The sequence below is a fragment of the Macaca nemestrina genome, chromosome 18 (genome assembly GCF_043159975.1).
Source record: "Macaca nemestrina isolate mMacNem1 chromosome 18, mMacNem.hap1, whole genome shotgun sequence".
In the NCBI taxonomy this organism is placed as follows: domain Eukaryota; kingdom Metazoa; phylum Chordata; class Mammalia; order Primates; family Cercopithecidae; genus Macaca; species Macaca nemestrina.
In genome coordinates, this window is record NC_092142.1 from 23,531,032 (window position 1) to 23,554,070 (window position 23,039).

At 38.2% G+C, this 23,039-nt stretch overlaps 1 protein-coding gene across 14 annotated transcripts in view; it reads left to right on the top strand.

Moving 5' to 3' along the window:
- The window catches only part of LOC105485034 (trinucleotide repeat containing adaptor 6A), a 216,082-nt gene that overhangs the window by 135,629 nt on the left and 57,414 nt on the right, over positions 1–23,039 (top strand). For 8 of the 14 annotated variants that reach the window (XM_071084255.1, XM_071084256.1, XM_071084253.1 and 5 more), the window contains 2 exons: positions 1,516–1,559; positions 6,425–6,446. In XM_071084255.1, coding sequence (XP_070940356.1) covers positions 1,516–1,559; positions 6,425–6,446 — 66 coding nt within the window. The remainder of the gene's footprint in view (positions 1–1,515; positions 1,560–6,424; positions 6,447–23,039) is intronic. The other 6 variants (XM_024793883.2, XM_071084251.1, XM_071084261.1 and 3 more) reach the window with 1 other exon arrangement.

Genomic DNA, 23,039 nt, shown 5'->3' on the forward strand with positions numbered 1-23,039 from the left:
AGATACCAGAGTGTGAAATACTGGTGAAGGGACTATTAAAGTAACCCCCAGACTTTGTTTAAAGGATATAGAGGGAGAGTCAACTTACATTGATTCGCAGGTTCCAGATGAGTGACTACATTTGAGAGGAGTTAATCAGGCTGGGGGATACAAGGAAAGGGGAAATGATAAATAATTCATTTCTACATGTCCTGAGCCTAGGGGTGTCATCAGCAAGTATTAGGAAGGAGAATTAAGTATGAGATGAGAGGAGATGATGTGGCCCTAGACACCTGCCTTTTGGTTGCTCTTAGGGGTGCCTGGGAAGGGATGCATAGGTATATGAAATGGTTAGGGTTTTGGTAGGCTTCTCATGGTTTGGCATTGACCGATGCCTTGGGCGTCTGTCAGAGGCTGTTTATGTAGGACAGTCTTTGCAGTCTGGTTGGTCATTGCTCGGGATTTCTTATGAGAAAGTTGTGTCCTCTGTAAGTCTGAGTAAAGGTAAAGGGGTAAAGGCTTATCAGACTCTTGTTCCATGGTGTGAAAGGCCATTTGCCCAATGAAAAGAGCTTCTAAGAAACTTAAGAGGTTTATTGAAAAGGATGCTTGGGTATACTTTATGTAGATTCAGTAGTTTGGCAAGCATCTGAGTGTTGAATTAGGCTCTGTTGGTCCCTGTGTCTAAGGAGTTCAAGAATTAGCTGATAAGTCAGAATGTATGTGAAATGGCTAGAGAAGAGGCCTAAGACAATATATAAGTGTATTTGTTTGGAATTTATTCTATTTACTGAGAAATTTTAAGAAAGGGGTCACTTGAATGATATCTTTAAATATTGTGTTTTTGTGAATATAATTTTAAAGTGTAACATATACAGCAATGGCTCTACTTGTTACAAGTACATCTTTACATTCTTGTATAAATTAAATCTCTAAGTCACCAAGTCAGTATAGGTGGTCACTTATGTGTAGGCAGCTTATAAATAAGCCTCTAACACATGAATCGTGATTATTGTGCCATTTGACTTCTCACCAAATCTGAAGTGACAGCTTTTCTTACTGTTGCCCACTTCATTCCTGTCTCACCCCGTGGTTCCAGTCTCTCACCTCAACCATGTCCTTACTAGAACCATCATCAGAAGCTTAGGGATATAAGAAGTTTTTCCTTCTTTTGCCAGATCTTCGGCACTGATAGGGTATTCCTGTGTGTCTCATAGACACATCAATAGTATCTGCCCAATGAACACAATATAAAGGAAGGTTTAATACTTAACTCTAATAAATGTTAAGTTTAGCAGGCTGGGCCACTACTGTAAATTAGACTGTTCTCCAAATTTCAAATAATCAGCTTACAACTGAATTTGAATACAACCTGTTGGTGAAGTGAGGACAGCTGGTATTTCCTTAGAGTGTTACCAGATAGCTCTTGAAAAGAAAAGAAAACCCCCAAATGGCACTCTTTGTAGCCCATATGAGGAATTGTGAGTCATAGGGTTTTTAAGACAGGTTTCCTGGAACTGTTTTTTTTGTCTCTAGTAGGAGCCAGCAGGTGTATCCAGGCAGATATCTACATGAGCCAGGTGGGCAGGCCCATTTATATAAATGTTGGCATATAAACTCACTACAGTAAAAAGTCTATTTTATGTAATTTATATTTTCTTATTTTTGAAAAGGTCAGGTATTATCTGTTCTAATACATTTGTTCATCTTTAATATAAGGAACCTAAGCATTAGAATGAATTAAGTGATTGACCTTGGTTTCATCATGGTGACAGAACCAGGAGTATAATTGAAATTTCTCTCCTCTAGCTGGTGCTTTGCCAAAACCCTGTGCCATGACTTTATCCTTTTCATGCAGAACATTAGCTTATACGTTGCTTTGTTTTTTGTCATATAAAGGTGAACTTTAAAATTGGGAAATAATATATTGTGATAATTTTTATAATAGGGCATAAAATAGGTTCTTATGCCATGAATACTGAAAATGCATACATTTAATAGTCCCCAGTAGCCACTGTAGTTTTTTTTTTTAAATTAACACCATGGGTTATTTTCTATTTTAAATAAAAAGCCAGATAATTTAAGTTCCTATAAAAACAATTAGACACCATCAAGGCCTTCAACAGTATTTTCATTATGATAGTTTTTATTATCCTGTCATTTAAATATTAATTTAAATATTTAGATTCTTTAAAAGAGCTTTTTCACGTTAAAAACGGTGATTTTTATTATATTTCAGCCCCAATACATTTGTAATTAACATGGAGACCCATGACTTTTGTTTTTAAAATTTTTTGAAAAGCCTTTTAATCAAAGATTATGTATAACACTCTCTTCTGTTTCATATCTAAGAACCTGGGTTGTTATTTTCTGATTCTTGGGCTTAGAAAATAATTTGATAGAGCATGGAAATGTAGGTTCTATACTTTAAAAAAAGGAGAGGGGTGACAGTAGTAGCAGTAGGTTACCATGGATTTCTCTCCAGGTTCTGTTTTTAGAAGAAATTTCTTGAAGGGATCTTAAGGGAAATGTAACGAGGAGGAAAATGGAGATTGAGAAATAGGTTAATTATAGAGGGATAGTTTAGTGTAGCCTTTACTTTAAGCATGCAGTTGTAGTTCCTAGAAAGCATATAATGGTTGAGGGCCAAGGGGAACCAACAATACAAGTTGGGATCTTTTGGTGTTGAGAATGTTTCAACATCCATGGACTTTTTGCTGTTACTGTGTTAAGAGCTGAAGGGATTTTTATAGGTGTTATTGACTTAAATATACTAAATTCAAGTTTAAATGAGACCTAGGTTTTAGAGAGCTTCCAGCTTTATTGCCATTTTTGAGGATCATATTCAGCAGCTTCATTAGTAAATTTTCTCAGTAACCTTGGTGGTAACATGACCAGGCCTGAGTTGTGCTCTCATCAAGGGCAGTTAGGTGTTCTCTTACAGTCTTGCCCCTTGTTGCACCTTACACTTCTCTTTTCCTCTTTTTTAAAACCCATTTTAGTCAACAGATCTGGATTCTAGACTGAGTGGTGATTGCTAAGTCATAGGAAAGCTCTCTGAGCACTAGGTATCTCATTTAAAATCAGTGAATTGAACTGGATTAATTATTTATTCTTAATATCAGGTTATAATACTTGGCACTGTTAAGACATTGTAGATGATTAGAAAAAAAGAAAAACAAGACCTGGACGCGGGATGAATGTAGAGTCAGCTTGTTTCCAACAGTGAGAGCCGGTACAAAGCACCGGCAGGTAGGGCTGAAGATAGCAACCACCAGCGCCACAGCAGCAGCTGATGTCTGCTGGATGCTTTCTATACGTCAGGCTTTGTCCTAAGTGCTTTTATATGAGTTAAATCCCTTTAACCTTACAACTCTGAGGCGGGTGTTTTTGCCACAGTTCTATAGATGAGGAAACTGAGCTTTAGAGAAGTTAACACACTTGACCATGGTCACACAGTGTAAGTGGCAGAGCCAGGTAGGCGGTCAGGCTTTAGATCCTGAGGTCTTAACCACTGAAGTGTGCTTCAGGACCATGTTGTTGGGACAAGCAGTGCCTGACAGGCAAAGCAAGTGGAGTGTTGTGCTCTGCTACTGCACTGCTCTCTTCAGTAATGAAGGAGGCAGTTGTGATCATTGCTTGTGGAACCATGGCTCAGATTTTTTTTTTTAAAGAATAATATATTAAATATGGAAATCATTTTGCTTCTAGATTGGCCAGAATCTTTTAATTATCTGTGTGAGAGGATTTACAGTGATACTTCACATTTGAAGTGGTATTGTATAGTTTTTCAAAAAAAACTTTCACATTTTATTATTTGACCCTCCTAATAACCCTGAAAGGTAAGCAGGACAATTATTTTGTCCATTTGAGAGATTAGGAAACTGAGACCCAGAGGGTTTAAATGATCAGATCATTTCGAAGTGAAAACAACCAGTCAAGATTAATTTTAATATATTTTATGTAATCTAATATAGCTAAAAAGTTACTATTTTGACATGTAGTCAGTGTAAAATATTATTAATAAGGCATTTTTTTTCTTTTAAAAATACCGAATATTAGAAATTTGGTGTGTAATTTGCTCATCTCAGTTCAGACTGGCCACATTTCAGTCAGTGGTCGGTAGCCACATGTGGCTAGTGGCTATTGTTTTGGATAGTGCAGACAATTACTCTTAAAATGACTGACCCCACCTCGAAAATTCTTTTTAATAATTTGAGTAACGTACTAGGTCTCTAGACCAGCCCGCAAAAACCTGTTCTAAAGAAGTAGAACTCTTAGTTCTGTTTCTTCCTATTCTATGAAGAGCTCTTGGTTTCTGTAATATTACTTTCATTCCTTCCGTACATTAAATCCGATTCTTAGGGGCAGACACACCTTAGGTGTCTCCATGGGGCCATTCTCTGTAGATGACAGAATACTGAATTGACCATTGTTTTGAAGCAACTTTTTCCAAAGAAGTTTTGTAGCATATATCCTTTATGTTGTAAGGCCTAAAAGAGCAACACTGTATACTTTTTTTTTTTTTTTTTTTTTTTGAGTAGGAGTCTCGCTCTGTCGCCCAGGCTGGAGTACAGTGGCCGGATCTCAGCTCACTGCAAGCTCCGCCTCCCAGGTTCACGCCATTCTCCTGCCTCAGCCTCCCGAGTAGCTGGGACTACAGGCGCCCGCCACCTCGCCCGGCTAATTTTTTTGTATTTTTTAGTAGAGACGGGGTTTCACTGTGCTAGCCAGGATGGTCTCGATCTCCTGACCTCGTGATCCGCCCGTCTCGGCCTCCCAAAGTGCTGGGATTACAGGCGTGAGCCACCGCGCCCAGCCCACTGTATACTTTGTTTTGTTTTGTTTTTTTGGTAGAGACGGGGTTTCGCCATATTGGCCAAGCTGGTCTCAAACTCCTGGCCTCAAGCATCTGCCTGTCTTCTGCCTCCCAAAGTGCTGGGATTACAGGCGCGAGTTGCACCTGGCCTACTTAGGGTTTTCATGTGGTTATTGTTTCTATGTTCTGAATTTTTTTTTTTTAAGCCTTTCAACATGTAAAAGAAATTTTCTGCTAATTCTTTGGCTTCAGAAGATTATGCATCTTATTGTTTGACAGACATTTCTGATACCTAAAAGTGTTCATATACTAATTTATGTCTAATATGACTTGTTTTTCTACTCTCAGATTTTAAAAATGATTTTTCCAGAAACAAATAAAGTGTTGTTAGCTAGTTGACTGGTTGTTTGGCATTGTCTTTCCATCAAAAAAAAATTTTTTTTAATTTAAATTTTGATCCATAGAGTAAAAGATGAGCCTCCATTATTTTGTATTTCACTAGTGCTCTAAAACTTAGCAAAGCGCTTAGGTGGTGGATCAAGACTCCCTGGCTTTCTGGGGAAAGATTAATGTTTGGTGTGGCTTCAATATTAGGGTAATTACTATAGCTTTTACCATATATACCTATAATAGTGTAATTTAAAATGGTGTCTTTGATAACAGTAATTTCATATAACTAAGCAAAATGAATTATGCCCCATGGCACCTAAGAAAAGCTTTATCGCCATTTAGAAACAACTCCTGGTTATTCAGTTACATAGTCATTTCTCACCTGCCTTCCTGTTCTTGTATCTGTTATTTTCAGGATTCCCATAATATTGATTTTGATCAACAGGTTGATTTTTTTGCTTGGGCTTTTCTGTCTGGTTCTTTTTGAGGCCCTTGGGAGTTTGAGCTAGTCACCTCGAGGCAACCCTGCTGTCCTCAAGCCCCTCTCCTCAGTTTTGGTGTCAGAAAATGAAGAGCAGACATTGGAAGGCAGTGAAAGCAGAGTTCACGTCAGTTCAGCTTCTGATCACAGTAATTTTAACGGATTGTCAGATGTGTCAGAAGTGATAAATTAGTTTGAAATTTTTTTCCACTCAGAAATACATAGGTACTTAAAGGTTGACTAAGTTTAATTGCAATAGCAGCCTAACCTCCAGGAGTTAATTTTATTACTAATTTGGCTAAAGTGATTACATACAGCTTTTCTTACAGAAAACTTAATTCATCTTTTTATCACTTGCAACAATTTTTGAAGCCATTTAAACATACAAAATATATTAAATCCATTAAATGTAAAGGTGACAGTTTGTATAAAAATCATTTTTAAAGGACATGAGAAAAGTGTACCTCCCATTTAAAAAATTATATACTGTCATACAGTGATGTCTTCTATGCTTAGTGTCACAAAAAGTAGGTTTTTAAAATTAATAAACACAGTATCAGGGATAATGGGGCACATCTGTGGGAAAAGCATGCTTTCCTTGCATATCTTTTCCTGTGCAGTTCATCTGTTTGAGAAATTCCTCATTTAATAAAGGTATATATGTCTTATAGTAATATATGAACATTTTGTCATAACAGTCCATTTCTTTCAGTTTCATATTTACATTGTTTTTTGTTTGTTTGTTTTTATTTTAGGCCACTGAACAAAAAATCAAAGGTACGTTGTTTAAAGCTATTTTTTATCCCTTTTTTCATTAAAGCAAGGTTGTTTATATGCATTTTTATTCATCTCAAGGATGGGAGAGAGAAGAGCATGAAAGAAATGGGTGGGCTCAGACTTCTTCAGTGACATACCTTGGGGTCGTCCTTTGGGGTTTCATGGTTATTGTGGTGTATGTCACCACATTTACAGTGCACTGCCTCAGAGCTGCCTTAAAGCTGTCTCATAGGATAAGAGTAAGCACTGCTTCCTAATGTACTCCCTTGTTTTGACTCTTGGGGCACAGGCACCTTTCCTTCAGTCTTCCTTCTAAAAGTCTTCTTGTGTGGGGTAACCTCTAGGACCCCACTCTATCCCTTGGGAGTTCTGCCTCCTTTATATCTTGTTCTCTGAAGAATGTCCCCCATTCCTCCTTATAGGCAGCTAGTGACATCCATCTCTGTATTATCACTTAGAATAGTAGTTTGCAAACCTTATACATTGTGTCAGGTTGAACAGCACCCATTAGACCCCAAGCAAAAGACACTGGAGTGATAAGGAAACAGGAGACTACTTCCTCGCAGGAAACAGGAGAGTAATTCCTCTCAGATCCTGAATCAGGAGTTCTTCACCCTCCCAGGAGTTGACTACTTGGTAATGAAAGGTGTAAAGCTCTCAGATGCTGAACTTGTTGGGCCTTAAGATTCTGAATTTTTATTTTAAGCTCTATCAAAAGTATAATCTTACCCCTCAAATAAAAAAGATGAATGAAGGAATGAAATGGTTCAAAGAGGAATGAAATGGTTCAAGCATGATTCAAGCAAAGAGATAAGAAATAACATGATGTGGCTTACAGTAGTGGTATTCCATAACATGATGTGGTACGCGGTCGTGGTATTCCTAGAGTGTTAAATACTCAGTGATAAGTGGGCAGGGTTGAGGCTGAAAAGATAGGTAGGGCCAGGTAAAAGTGGGTTAATTTATTTGCTGTTTGTACCAACAAGCTTGGACTTTTTATGTGACAGGCAGTTAGGAGGCATTCAAGACTTAAGCAGAGTGACATGGTGCTTTGTTTCACTTTGTTTTCCATTTTTTAAAGCTATCAACTACTGTACATGGAAAGTATTGGTTAGAAGACAGGTAGGAATTTGAAAGGTAGAGCTAAGAGAAGAAAGGCATTGTGAGCAGAGGAGGCAGGTAGACAGCATGGGGAATACAACATGCATCTTTTGTCTCTAGAGTTGGGGAGGAAGCGACCGAATATAGGCTTGGAGATAGAGGGAGCCACAGGGCTTCATGCTGGTTAAGCCAGCAGAGGTGTTTGGGTTTGGAATGTCATGGTCATAAGCTGTGCTTTAGAAACTTAACTTTGCCAGTAGTGCCTAGAGTCACCAATAGAAGCGAGATTAGAGAGGGTCATGAGGGTTTGAACTGAGGTCTTGGCAGAAGAGGTAGAAGGTGGGTGACAGATGTGTGAGGTATAATTGACAGGACTGACAACTGATGAGATCAGAAGAGGAATTGAAGGTGCTGCTGTGGCTTTGAACTTGGAATGTCTAAGACAGTTACAAGGATGTGTAATGTAGGGAGCAACATTGCCAAATTAGTAGGAATGTTACCAAATTAATTTTCCTAAAACTCTATTTTCCCCACCCCTCTCCCCCACATAGCAATGGTAAGTTGTCCCTAGTTATACTTGCTTCAAGACCAAACTCCTTTGCTTAGCTTTCAAGGCCCTCATTAATCTAACCTCCATTGACCTAACCAGCCTGTTTCTCATCACTCTATACTTTTTAGAGCATTCTTATCTCTTTCATGTTCATTCTTGTTTCTTTTTTATCCAGTTTCTCAGCCAAGGATGTCTTTATCAGGCCTTTCAGGTTTCCTAAACCTCTCAGAGTTCATCCTCGAATGGGTCTCTCCAACTACCGTAGATATCTCCCTTTCCAGTTTCTTAGGCTGTTATAATATCAAATTTGGGCACTTGGTTATATTCTTAGATTTTTGACTGATCCATGGATATTTGTTTCTTCAACATCTTTGAGTACCTAGTGTTTATATCATTTCTAAATGTAAGTAATTTTTTTCTAGCCTTACATAAAATATGAACATTTTTAGTCTTCTTGGTTTTGTTTTAGATTTTTCCACAACTCTTGAGAATGATAGGCTGAGTATATGAAAGTCACTTCAGAATACATTTTGTTGTTTTGCCAGTGATTTCACTCACATCATCCTTCTTTTCACGGTGTCTCTCTTCATAATTGTTCACATTTTTTCTGATTCATGGAAATGTGTTGTTTTATTTCTGTGCTATGTATTTGTCTAGGTAGTATTTATAGTTTGGGGTTCACACAGTGGTTAGAGATTACAAACTGGAGACTTGAGGGGCAAATGTGGCCCACTTGGTGGTGGTGGTGTTTACTAAACTTTGTATTTTGAAATAATTTTAGATTTACAGAAATGTTGGAAAGATAGTACAGAGACTTCTCATACACACTTCATTCAGCTTCCTCCATTATTAACATCTTACATTAGCATGGTACATTTGTCAAAACTGAAAAACCAACAGTGATACTAACCTCACCAGTTTTTCCATTAATGACTTTCCATTCTAGGATCCGATGCATAATGCTACCTTGCATTTAGTTGTCAGGTCTCCCCAGTCTCTGGTTTCTGCACTGTTTTTATTATAATCCTGTACATTTTAAAATGACTGCCAACATTTAAAAATCAGAAGAGTCTGCCTATTCCAGAATTGCTGCTTCTCTTGCAGTTCGTACTGTCAATATGATTTTTTCTCTTTCTGTATTGTAGAGTCTGTGTAAAGACCAGGTTTAGCCACATGTGGCTGTCAAGTACTTGAAATGGGGCTAATGTGACTGAGGAATTAAATTTTTAATCTTACAGGGCAACATAGCTCTGAAGTGTAATGGGCAACATAATGACATTCTTGAAAGTTTTATTCTTGTGACTTCAACTTTGAAAAACTGTGAAGAACATAAATATTTGAATATTCAAAAAATCTTTTAAAATATGTATCTTACGAGTATGTCCTTGAAACACCAGGAGAGTGAAGTGCTAAAAAACTTCTGGTGAGGTATAGGGATGAATGGATACATTTTAAGATGCCTTGTGGTATATATAATGTAAAGGCAAGGAAAGAGCTAATGTCCCTCTTCAGAGTGTCCTTGGGAACTTGGTTGAGAATAAGAAAATTTTTTTAAAAGTTTTTCAACTCTGACATTGACTTTTTCCTTTTTAAGGAGACAAGGTCTCGCTCTGGAGTGTAGTGCACAGTCATAGCTCACTGCGGCCCTGAACTTCTGGGCTCAAGCAGTCCTCCTGCCTCCTGAGTAGCTGGGACTACAGGAGCAGGCTATTTTTTTTTTTTTTTCTTTTTTTAAATGTGATGATGCTGTGTTACCCAGGCTGGTCTCAAACTCCTGGACTCACATGATCTTCCTGCCTCAGGCTCCTGAGTACTTGGGACTATAGGCATGAGCCACCGCAGCTGGCTGACATTGGCTTTCTTGGGAAGCATGTTGATTATACATTCCTTTCAAAAGAGTAAGTAAGCACTGTTGATTTTTGACAGCTAATTTTCTTTCTCTCTCCTCTCTTTTTCCTCTGTCTCTTCCCCTCCCTGTCTCCTTCATATCAGTGTCAGTGCTTTTTTTGAGTGATTTCATGAGCAAGGTATCTTCCAAAGAATAACAAACCCCTGAGCTCCTAAGGGAGTTGTGGGAAGCCCGGGGAGATCCTGGTGGGAAACAGCAATGGAGAAAAAAGGATTAAGATTTTATTTTTTGGGTGATAAAATAGCGAAGTTTAGTTTATTACTGCCGTTCTGTTTCTGGGTTAATTAAAAACTCATGAAATTGAATCAACATTTACGCTTTTTTTTTTTTTTTTTTTTTTTTTTTGAGACGGAGTCTCGCTCTGTCGCCCAGGCTGGAGTGCACTGGCCGGATCTCAGCTCACTGCAGGCTCCGCCTCCCGGGTTTACGCCATTCTCCTGCCTCAGCCTCCCGAGTAGCTGGGACTACAGGCGCCTGCCACCTCGCCCGGCTAAGTTTTTGTATTTTTTTTAGTAGAGACGGGGTTTCACCGTGTCAGCCAGGATGGTCTCGATCTCCTGACCTCGTGATCCGCCCGTCTCGGCCTCCCAAAGTGCTGGGATTACAGGCTTGAGCCACCGCGCCCGGCCCACATTTACGCATTTTTTTTTTCCTGCCACAGTTGGCACAGTTATTTTTATCAGTTCTAGCCTTAATACTTGTTTTTCTGTCAAACACAGTGTTATTACATCTGGATGATAAAAATAAATCAGCTGCATGTCAAATCATATTGTAGACATTAGAGAGCTGACTTAGAGCCCTTTCTATGTGCCAGGCACTGTGCTTTATTTCATTTAATCAAGGAAAATATTCTAAATATTTAACCACTAATAATGAATGGGTATCAGCAATTCAGAACAAGGTCCTAAAAGCTTCTTAATGTGCTAAGAGTTACTTTAGTTACTGAATTTTGGGAATCTGTGGGATCCAGGGCAGGGTCCATGGCAGCAGGTTGGGTACTCTGGGACTCATGTAGTCTATATTTAAAAATTGATGTGGGAGTAGGCCTTCAGTGTATACTAGCACAAGGTAAGTTTACGTTTAATCCTCTCAGCAGCCCTTTGAAAGTAGATATTAGCACCACTTACAGGTGAAATTGAGGCTAGGAAAAGTTAACTAACTTGCCCAGGTTATGCAGCTAACAAGTGCCTGAGCCAGAATTTGACTATGAACTTGACTGGGCTCTGCCGCTTCTGTTTCTTTAAAAACAGCCCCTACAGTTACATGGAAGACAAGATGTGAAGGACACACCATTGCTCATGCTACAACAATAGTCACTGAGGGAACTAAAACAACTCATCTTTTAAAAGGAATCCAGAAAGATCTTGGAACAGATTTTGTAGTATTTCTCTATTGATTAAGCATATAGATTTTTTTTTAAAAATTGTAGCACCAGTATAATTTTGTGAATTAGGGGGAATTTGACAGCTTTGTGATGGGTGAGGCATTGGCTCTTAAATTGTTTGTTACATCTTTGGTTGTTGATGAAAATGAACAAGAGTTTTGAGAGCCAAGCAAGCAGCCGATTCTGAAACCTCCTGCATGCTTTGATCTCTATGCAGTAAACACTGATCCTTCTGTGGAGCAAAACCAGAGTACTAAATTATGTTTCAAGTGTTTTTTTGCTACAACTGTAAGGGAGATGTAATGACAGTTTTGCTAAAAAAGAACCCTTCATTTCATCATTCTTCAAAGGGTGGAGGACCCTTTCTGAAGGACTTGGACAACAGTGAAATCCCTTTCCAGTATGCCTCTTGGCCAATACACATTGTGAAAGTCATAGCACACAGTTTAGCTTCTGGAATGTGACTGAGATGCTAAGTTTGTGTTGATGGAAGAAGTGTTCAGTTTGTCCGCTTCTCATTAATAAACAGAGCACCTCTTTACTTTTTCTTTCAGTCATCACTGCCAGTATCATCCGTGTTTCACTATCTCATGAGGTCATCTTGAGAAACAAAGGAAACAAAAAATACTTATGTAATAATCCATTATTCTAAACTCAGGTTTCATAAAGTGACATTGTTTCCTTCATTCATAATTCATGAAATACTTAACTGTTTGCCAACCCTGTTTTATGCAATGTTATGGTCACTGGTAATAAGCATGAACAAAACAACCCCCAAGTTCCTGTTCCCACTGCACTTCCATTCTCATCTTTATTTTAGTAAAGGTAAATATATGATTAAAGGCCTTTATCATTTACCTGTGATCTGAACTTATCACACCATTTTCTCCATAAGATCTTATTATATATATTTAAGGTGTGCAACATAATGTTTTTGTATGCATATGCATGTGAAATGAATACTACAGTCAAGCAAATTAATATACTCATTACCTCACAGTTACCCTGTTTTTTTGGTAGAAGTGCCTAAAATCTACTGTCAGCGAATTTCCAATATACAATACAATATTATTAACTATACATCAGATACCTAGACTTACCCACATAACTGCAACTTTGTACCCTTTGACCTATATCTACCCTCCCTAACCACTATTCTGCTCTCTCTTTCTGTGTATTTGACTTTTTTTTTTTTTTTTTAAGATTCCCCTTGTAAGTGAGATCTTGGCAGTATTTTTATTTCTGTGTCTGGCTTACATCACTCAGCATAATGTCTTCCAGGTTCATCCATGTTGTGGCAAATGGCAGGCTCTCCTGTTTAAAGGCTGAATAATATTCCTTTGTGTATATTTGCCACAATTTCTTCTTTTCTTTTCTTTTTTTTTTTTTGAGACAGAGTGTTGCTCTGTCGCCCAGGCTAGAGTGCAGTGGCATGATCTCCGCTCACTGCAACCTCCACTTCCCAGGTTCAAATGATTCTTGTGCCTCAACCTCCTGGGTAGCTGGGATTACAGGCATGTACCACCACACCTAATTTTTGTATTTTTAGTAGAGACACAGTTTCACCATGTTGGCCAGGCTGGTCTTGAACTCCTGACCTCAAATGATCCACCCACCTCAGCCTCCCAAAGTGCTGGGATTACAGACTTGAGCCACTGCGCCTGGCCCACAATTTCTTTATTCATCTTTATTCATCCATAGGTTGTTTCCGTATCTTGGCCGTTGTGAATAATACTGGCATGAACATGGGAGTACAGATATTTCTACATGGTGCTGATTTCATTTTCTTTGGGTATATAGCAATCCCCCCGTATCCATAGAGAATCCGTTCAAGACTCCAGTGGATACTTGAAACCTCAGATAGTACTGAACCTCATATATACTATTAATAATATGCTTTTTCCTATATAACATGCCTATGATAAAGTTTAATTTATAAATTAGGTATATTAAGAGATTAACAACAACTAATAATAAAATAATAAAACAGAACAATTATAATGATATATTGTAATAGTTATCAGATTTTGGTCCCTCTCTCGAAAATACCTTATTGTACTGTTCGCACCTATTTTTGAACTGTGGCTGACCATGGGGTAAGTAAGACTTTGGAAAGTGAAATCTTGGAAAAGGAGGGGGGACTACTGTATACCTAGAAGAGGAATTGTTGAGTCATATGGTAGTTTGAGTTTTAATTTTTTGTGGGAATCCATAAGACTTTAAGTTTCCCAATTATAAGGCCTTCTATTATAATGAATTTCAGGAACTTTGATGGCTTCATAGGGGTTACTGTACTGCCTAGATTCTCAGAGGAGAAAACTGAGGCTCAAGTAGTTTGTCACTTCAAGCACATAACCTGATGATACACAGAGAAGATGATACTTGTGAGGCCATTAGGGTAAACAGAAGAGGCCACTCACAGCTGAAGATGGCAATCCCAGAGAGTCGAGTCTAGTCACCCATTTCCCCATAGCCTGTTTCCATCACACAGGTTGGGTGGTTCTGCTTTTAGAATTGGGGCTTAGTTCACTGTTTTTCTCCACAGTCTACGTAGTAGAAATGATTTTTGTGTTGTTGGGTGGTATTAAGTAATAATACCAGGATTCTAAATGTGCTACAGTAGTTTTTTATGAGATATTTAGAAGGCACATGTACACTAACCTCTTTAAAATAGAAGCATAGGTTCATACCAATTAAGAATTTACTAATGGCAGGTGTTTTTCTTCCTGTGGAAGATGTCTTTAAGCTATGTAACAAATAAGATTTGTAGCTCTGCACTAGCAGGATGAAAAAAAATGGCCTTCCACTTTCATGGGAAATAGTTCATAAAATGATTATTTTTAGGTAGATCATGTAACAAAGTCACCATTTTTTATTTCCTACTATTGTGAAAGGAAAATGATTTCCATAGATTTATACATGTAAGTCTAGACTTAGGTACTCAGGGAGGCTATGAAGATTGCCCTTTTGGCTTTAGGCAAGGATTATTTCTAACAAATGTAGATTTGTTGCTTTTAAGTATTAATAAACTATTAAATTTGATAGAAAAGAAAGATTTTATACCTTCACATGTCTGATGAGACTGATCTGCAGGACAAAGGAAACAGGAAGTAGATATGAAAAAAAATTAGTTTAATGGCTGTGAAATAATTTTTAAAGTGGTTAATCTGTAGTTAGCCCTTTATTTTTAGAGAGTTTGTTTTTGCCCTTATAATTAAGATGAAAATAATATATACTAGAAGGAACACTTGTTTGGGGGTCAGATTGGGTTTTAAATTTCACCTCTGCCATTTACTAGACGTTTGAGCATGAATAGCTTTCTGAACTGTATTTGCCTCGTCTGTAAAATGGGAAGAATATTTCAAATTTATGGAATCATGATGAAAATTAAGAGATAATAGATACATTGCCTGGCATCTAGCTGATACTTGGTAAATTTTAATATCCACCACTGTGGTTTTGCAATATCCTAGCAACCTTTCAGCCGCTTGAAATGACATGCTAGCAGTTTCTCCAGTTAATTCAGGGTTCCTCCACACCCAGAAGTGATTTGCTTTTTCTTCCCATTAAAGTAGAACCCAGCCCAACAAAGGTGAATCACAGTGCAGTGCAAGGAATATGTCTTAAAACATGAGGATGGGATCTATCAGCTTCATAAATTTGGCAGGCCAAAATTGGTGTGTTTTCTTTGACGTGTATGTATTTGTTTACCATGCATAATCACTTGTACTTTTTTCTTTTTTTCTTTTTTTTTTTTTGAGATGTAGTCTCACTCTGTCACCCAGGCTGGAGTGCAATGGCGCGACCTCAACTCACTGCAACTTCCACTTCCCAGGTTCAAGTGATTCTCTTGCCTCAGTCTCCTGAGTAGCTGGGATTACAGGTGCCTGCCACCATGCCCAGCTAATTTTTGTACTTTTAGTAGAGACGGGATTTCAGTATGTTGACCAGGCTGGTCTCGAACTCCTGACCTCAAGTGATCCAACTGCCTCGGCCTCCCAAAGTGCTGGGATTACAGGTGTGAGCCACCGTGCCTGGCCACGCTTTTTTCTTTTTATGAATTGCCCATCCTTATTATTTGCCTGTTTAGTTCTTGGGCCTAGAGTTTTCATTAACAATTTACGTGAGCTCTTTCTATAATAAGTTCATTAGCATTTCATCAGATGTATTTGATGCAAATATTTCCCACATTATGGACCATATCGTATATATGAAGTCATTCTGAGGATGAGGTACGAGGCAAGAATATCTAAATTTTGCCTAATCCCAGGCACCCTATCAGGAATACATACACTGAAGATGCAAATACATGTTCAGAAGGAGGAAAGCACAATTAAATCACATTTATACTGTTAGCTTAGACTTCAGTCCTAAACGCTAGTGTGTTGAATGCTTCTCTGCATTAGGTTTAGTATCCTTAAACTAAAACATATCTTTCGTTAGATTAGGGAAAGTCGAGGTGAGGAGGGTTGGGAAGGAACAGAATGGATCCCTTTAATTTGTTCTAAAGGGCAAGTATTTTCCAGTTTCCCTTTTAAATTGGAATATACACACTTGAAAAAATACACATCAGTGTTTTCTCTATTTTATCAAACGTATTTTTTATTTTTAGAGTTCTTGACTAATTTCTACACTGAGAAAACATGCCATTTTTCCAGATTTAGAAAATAGTTTGCCCATGTTTTGTAAAAGCTTTTAAAATCTGTAGCATTTTATAGTATTTTTGTTTTGTTTTGTTTTGAGATGGAGTCTCACTCTTTTGCCCAGGCTGGAGCGCAGTGGCGTGATCTCGGCTCACTGCAAGCTCCGCCTCCTGGGTTCATTCTGGCGCCTGGCCAGTATTGTTTAATTTAGCTGAACTTTATTTTTATACTGTATATTTGGGACGTTTTTCCTAATTTAAAAAATCAACTAACCATTCTGTATTTCTTAACTAATTAATATCTTCAGTGATTTAATGACAGTTCCTTTATTATATAACTTTAGAGAATTAAAAAGTGGGAACTAACTTCTACTTGAATGTTCAGGTATTATGTTTATGTTTTTTCTTATTTTTAAATTTTGAGTCACAAATGGAAGCTGAAGCTCTCTAGAGGTTGCTACAGTGTCTTCCAGAACCGTTTTCCAGACTTACTCAGACATGAGAACCCCATGTGATACTTGTTTTTAAATATATGGATTCTGATTAGTAAGTGTAAGACTAAAGAATCCTTTGCTTCTGAACAGTTCAAATAAGCAAATTTGAAGAGGGCCATTCTGTACTTTTATGTTATGGAGGAGAGATTAATAGGCAGTCTGAATTTTTTTCTTTTAAAAGGTGTGCCTGGGCCAGGCATGGTGGCTCACGCCTGTAATCCCAGCACTTTGGGAGGCCCAGGCGGGCAGATCACGAGGTCAGGAGATTGAGACCATCCTGGCTAACACGGTGAAACCCCATCTCTACTAAAAATACAAAAAAAAAAATTATTCAGCCATGGTGGTGGGCACCTGTAGTCCCAGCTACTCAGGAGGCTGAAGCAGGAGAATGAACCAGGAGGCAGAGCTTGCAGTGAGCCAAGATTGTGGCACTGTATTCCAGCCCGGGCAACAGAGCAAGACTCCGTCCGTCCCAAAAAAAAAAAAGAAAAAGAAAAAGGTGTGCCTGAACCTGGGAAAGAAACCTTTGATCATCACAGTTTTCTGAATTACATATTTAGGCAAGACTCAATGGCTCCGTAAACCAAAGATTTTGAAAATAGCACATTGTGAATATTGTGGGTATCCTCCATCTCAGAAAGAAGATTCTGTGCTTTACAACAGACAACTTGCTCATTTTGTTGAAGAGCAGAATTTTTGTAGTTGGGCCATTTCATCTGGAATTTCATTAGTGAAAAGGCTCTGGGAAATATGTTATTCAATGATCTTGACCTGGAGGAGTGTATCAAGACAAATCAGCTGAGTTTCTCTTTGTGTTGGTAATTTAAGGTGGTTAGTATTTGGGTAGAAGATAGAGTCCCGCTGGCCGCAGTGACTCACGCCTGTGATCCCAACACTTTGGGAGGCAGAGGTGGGTGGATCCCTTGAGGTCAGGAGTTGGAGACCAGCCTGGCCAACATGGTGAAACCCCATCTCTACTAAAAATAAAAAAAATTAGCTGGGCTTGGTGGCTCGCGGCTGTAGTCCTAGCTACTCAGGAGGTCTAAGGCTCGAGAATCGCTTGAACCCAGGAGGCAGAGACTGCAGCGAGCCGATAATGCGCCATTCCACTCCAGTCTGGGTGACTCAACAGGACTCCGTCTCAAGAAAAAAAAAAAAGATGATGATAGAGTCCCTTGAGGAAGCAGAGCGAGGTGCTTCCCTGAGGCTCAGGAAAATATATACTTCCTGATTTTGTAGCATTTCTGAAGTGAATTAAAACTAAGTCATTTCAATTTAATATTTGTTTTAAATTTGGTGTCTAATTTTTAACTGATTAAGATTATCTTGCTGTTTGGCATTTTTTTCTTAGGAACTTTTCAACAGAAATATTAAGACTTGCTTGTGTAAAATATAAATACAGTTATATTTGATATCAGTTTTTAAACCTTAGTTTTTAGCCATTTAATTCAAATGACTTGCTAAGAATTGGCAAAAGTTAATGGATTGGCAAACATTTAGTATTTCCAGATCAGCTACTAGCACTTAAAACTGCAGCCATGTACTGCAACAGAAATTCTAACACTACATCTTACATGTATCACCTTAAAAACTAGACTTCCCCTCTGTGCCCCTCAGCGTTCCACAACCGACCGAAGTTAGTACTGGACAGGGGATGTATATTATACAGAGGAAGTATGTTATAAATCATTCAGTATGCTTATTAATGAGCAAGAAGATTTTTTATAGTAGTACAGTGGCCATGTTTTAAATAAGTTTGATTTATGAACTCATTTTTATTGAATAGAACTGCACTTTGCATTGTTCAGCTACTTCTCTGTCCCTTGCAATTCCTTAAAATATAATGAGATAGAATTCAAGTTATTGGGCCTCAAATACAGGTTGGAAGAAGCTGGCAAGCAGTACTTTCAGAGCAGTAAAATGACACTATGCTTTTCCTCCATTTTCTCCTGAAAGCTACAGAGTGGGATAGCAACAGAAGTTGGAAACACCTTTCTTTGGAATTTTCTTGATGTAGAGAATTTTCTAATCTACTTTGAAGTTTCATCAGGTTTGTGACTTTTGAAAATCTGTGTCCCAGTGTGATAATGCTGCTGCTGTTCAGGAAAGCTGGAAGAACTGATGGCACCCAAACTTGTTTGCTCTCCCTCTGAGGATTAGGCAGATTCTTTCATGTGAAAAATTATTGAAAGCTACCTTAGTATTTTAGTGGAACAGCTAGAATCATTGATTTCCGAGTTTAAGATTAAAGAGAATACAATTAGATATTAGAAATTAACAATAGAGAAGAAAAATATGTGATGTTGCCTGATAAACAGTTAAATTTTAAATGTCCTAGGTTATATATTAACTTCTATCTATAAGGCTTTTATTTTCTAGCTCCTAAGAATGTAAAATACTTGCCTGTAAGATTTTAAAGAATTCTTTTTAAAAAATCTGTAGATGACACTTTTAAAAATATTTGAACAGTTGGTACTTTAAGGATTTTTTAAGCATCAGGCATTCAGAGTTAACCTGACTGAGCGGTAGAAAGTTTGTCTTGTGGCCGGGCGCGGTGGCTCAAGCCTGTAATCCCAGCACTTTGGGAGGCCAAGATGGGCGGATCACGAGGTCAGGAGATCGAGACCTTCCTGGCTAACACAGTGAAACCCCGTCTCTACTAAAAATAATACAAAAAACTAGCCGGGCGAGGTGGCGGGCGCCTGTAGTCCCAGCTACTCGGGAGGCTGAGGCAGGAGAATGGCGTGAACCCGGGAGGCGGAGCTTGCAGTGAGCCCAGAACGCGCCACTGCACTCCAGCCTGGGCGACGGAGCGAGACTCCGGCTCAAAAAAAAAAAAAAAAAAAAAAAAGAAAGTTTGTCTTGTGATTTTTAAAAACCCTCCTTGATTTGTTAGTGAATTGTTTGAGTACACCTTTGTCTTGGTGGTAATGCCTAATTTCATTTGAGAAGGTAAAAAAAATTTTTCTTAGCCGGGCGCGGTGGCTCAGGCCTGTAATCCCAGCACTTTGGGAGGCCGAGGTGGGCGGATCACAAGGTCAGGAGATCGAGACCATCCTGGCTAACACGGTGAAACCCCGTCTCTACTAAAAACACAAAAAATTAGCCGCGTGGTGGCAGGCACCTGTAGTCCCAGCTACTCGGGAGGCTGACACAGGAGAATGGCGTGAACCTGGGATGCGGAGCTGGCGGTGAGCTGAGATCGCCCCACTGCACTCCAGCCTGGGGCGACAGAGCGAGACTCCGTCTCAAAAAAAAAAAAAATTCTTAATTACAGTGAAAGATACTTAGGAAAATCCTATGTTTTTGCTCTTATTTGAGAATAACATTTTCTAACCGAAGAGCTTTCATTGGTACACTCCATCTTGTCTTCTAGGAGCTTAAGCTGATGGTTTTTTGTTTTCCTATATAACGACACATATAGAAATAGTAATTCTAGGTAAAGTTAAAGTTTGCCAAGAGAAGTATTAAAAAGCACTTTATATTTTGTAGGTATTCACTAAGTTGTATTTTCTAGAGGTCAACTTAGCACTCCAGTCTGTTAAAGTGACATCAAGTGTTAAAGCAGCATTTTGTGTACTGTATTTCTGCCAGTAGTTTAGAAGATTTACAATGTAGCCAGTATGAAAACTATTACACAAAGTTAAATAGTAGACTTTGATGGATAGGAGTAATGTAAGGGCTTCAGGTATTAAGGCATGGAAATTGATGTTTTGGGGATTGGTAGTATTCAAAGATGATTGTTGGCTGGTCCACATTTAAATTCTTTCTGTTAAACTTGTAGATAGTCAAAGTGAAGTTCATTAAATATTTTCTGAAATCAATGTATTAAGGTGACAAAGCATTTTAGACATTTAAAGAAGCACTAATTAAAATGGTATTACAAACTTAGAACTTGGTATATTTAGAACTTTGGTTATATTGTCTATTCTTAGGTTTTCATGTGAATATGAGACAATTGCTATCTATTTTTTTCAATTAAGAAGCTATTTTTTAAAAGTTTTAGACTTACAGAATGATACGTATTTATATAAGAAATATCAAGAAAGCTTGTAGAATAGCAAAGCATAGCAAAAATTAATTTCTTTGTCTTATTGGTTGATTTCATTGTTTCACAAAGTGGGGGGTCCTGATTTGGAACACAAACTTGGAAAATGTAGGGTGAATTCTTTGAATAGATTATTTTTCCATTCTTAAAAGTTAAACTTGTTCATTTTTGGACCAGTTAAAATTTTTTCCCATTTCTTTAAAACTGTGAAATAGATTGGTGGCGTCACAGTATGACCAAAAAAAAAAAAAAAAAACCTAAAAATAGAACTCTTTACTAGATAAATATGTTTTATCCTAGCAAAATGAAATTCCTTTCCATTAAAATCTTTTTCTGATATTATGGACCAGTGCAATCTCACGGCTAATTAGAGAACCTTCTCACATTAATGATCTCAATGGCTGGACCTGTCCTGCTCTCTCCATGCTGGCTGTAGGTGTTTTTTAGAGCAGAGATTTATTTAAAACTATTGATGCATTCAGCAGCATACTAACTAGTGACCATCATTGTTACTCTTTCTCTTGATCATTCTTTCTTTTGTTTACTGGTTCTTCATTATTCCACCTCTTGAATGTTGATATTCCACAGTGTTTAATCCTCAGTACTGTTCTATCTTACTTTGTATAGATCCAGTCACTTTGTGTATGCCTGACAATTCCTGGATTATTTATTCAACCAGCATTTGCTTTGCTTGGTTCAGGAAATGCTAGTGATAAAGTGAAGGAGAAATAAGAAACCAGCACTTACAGAGCACATTGACTGCATTGTAAGGGATATGTAAGAGTTTCATCAGAATAGAGGAGGGCAATCTGGTTGTCATAACATAACATGCTTCTAAGATACGCCCAATCTGGGGGTGGGGGAGATTAGTTGTTTCCTAGGCAAAATGGACAAAAATATTTGCAAGAAAGGTATCAAGGCATTTTGGGCAAAAGAATAGCATGAAAGAGCATGATACCTTTTGGGGAATTGCAGGTATTTGGTGTGGTAGAAGAGAATGCAATGAGTGTGGACATAGCAGGATATGAATCTGGAAAAAGGTAGAGAGGGGCCATACCAAGGAGTTTAGAAAGGAGTTCCGAAAGTGGTTTTATGGTACAGATAATTTGGGGCAGATAGATGATAGATTTGGGGAGATGTGAAAGTGGTTGGGGCAGGGATCAAGACTTGAGCCAGGCTGGCAGTCCCATTAGGAGGTTTTTGTAAGAATAAATTGTTGAGGGCCTAAATCACAGGAGTGGCGTTGGAGACACAGGATGCATTTGAATTTTATCAAGGAGGTAATCTGTTGGGCCTGTTGACTGACTAGGTACAGGGGGGTAGGGAAAAATTGAGGAAGAAATTCCTGCTTGAGTAACTGCATAGATAGTTAAGCCATTACCTAAAATGAACGGTTTCTCTCCCGTCACTGACAGTTATAACTTGTTCTTGCCTTTACTTCGCTCCTTCTGTCTGCTGCTTAAACCCATTCTTGAGGTTTTGTCATTTCTTCTCCTACAACTGTTTTCTCACCTGTATGTTGAATCTTAAATCCATATTTTTAATCCAAACTTTTTTGAACTCCAGAACCATAAATTCAGTTGCATCCCGTGTGTGCATATCCTGTAGCAGTGGTTCTCAAAGTTTACCTGAGGATAGGATCCCTAGGAGGCTCCTCGAAACTCTTTCATGAGATCTATGAGGTCAAATCAATTTTCATAATAACAGGAAGACTTTATTTGTCTGTTTCACTTTTATTATGAGTATATAGTGGAGTTTTCCACAGGTGACACAGTATGGGATATCCCAACAAATTGGATGCAGGTACATATGTGATAATCCACCTGCCTTCTGTTAAGCCAGATGTTAAAGAGACTTACAGAAATGTAAAACAGTGCCATGCTTCTCACTAATTTTGTTTTGGAAAATACAATAATTTTAAAAAAATGTATCTGTGTTCATATGTAATAAATTTATTTTTAACTCACTTAAAATATTTGTTTAAACTTTTATTATGGTAAATATATATACAACACCCACAAACGAAACCTTTTGGAGTTCTCAGTGTTTCAGAGTATAAAGGACCTTGAGACCAAAACATTTGAGATGTGAGTCAGTGGAGGCAGTGTAGTTAAGTGCCTTGCCCATGGTCATATAACTAGTAAGTTGCAGAGCTGAGATTTGATTCCATCCAGTCTTTTGAACCTATACTTCTTGTCCTGGGACAGTTTAGGTAAGATTAATATTACATGTTTCTTGAGGATACACACCCATTCACACACACCCCCTGTTATTTGAGCCTGGTGCATGTTATGTTATGTTATGTTATGTTATGTTATGTTATGTTATGTTATTCATTCCTTCATTCAGGAGTTGGGGCCTTACCATGTTGCCCATGCCTGACTTGAACTTTTTGGCTCAAGCAATCCTCCTGCCTCAGGACTACAGGCGTGTGCTGCTGTGCCTGGCTTTTGTATTTTTGTATG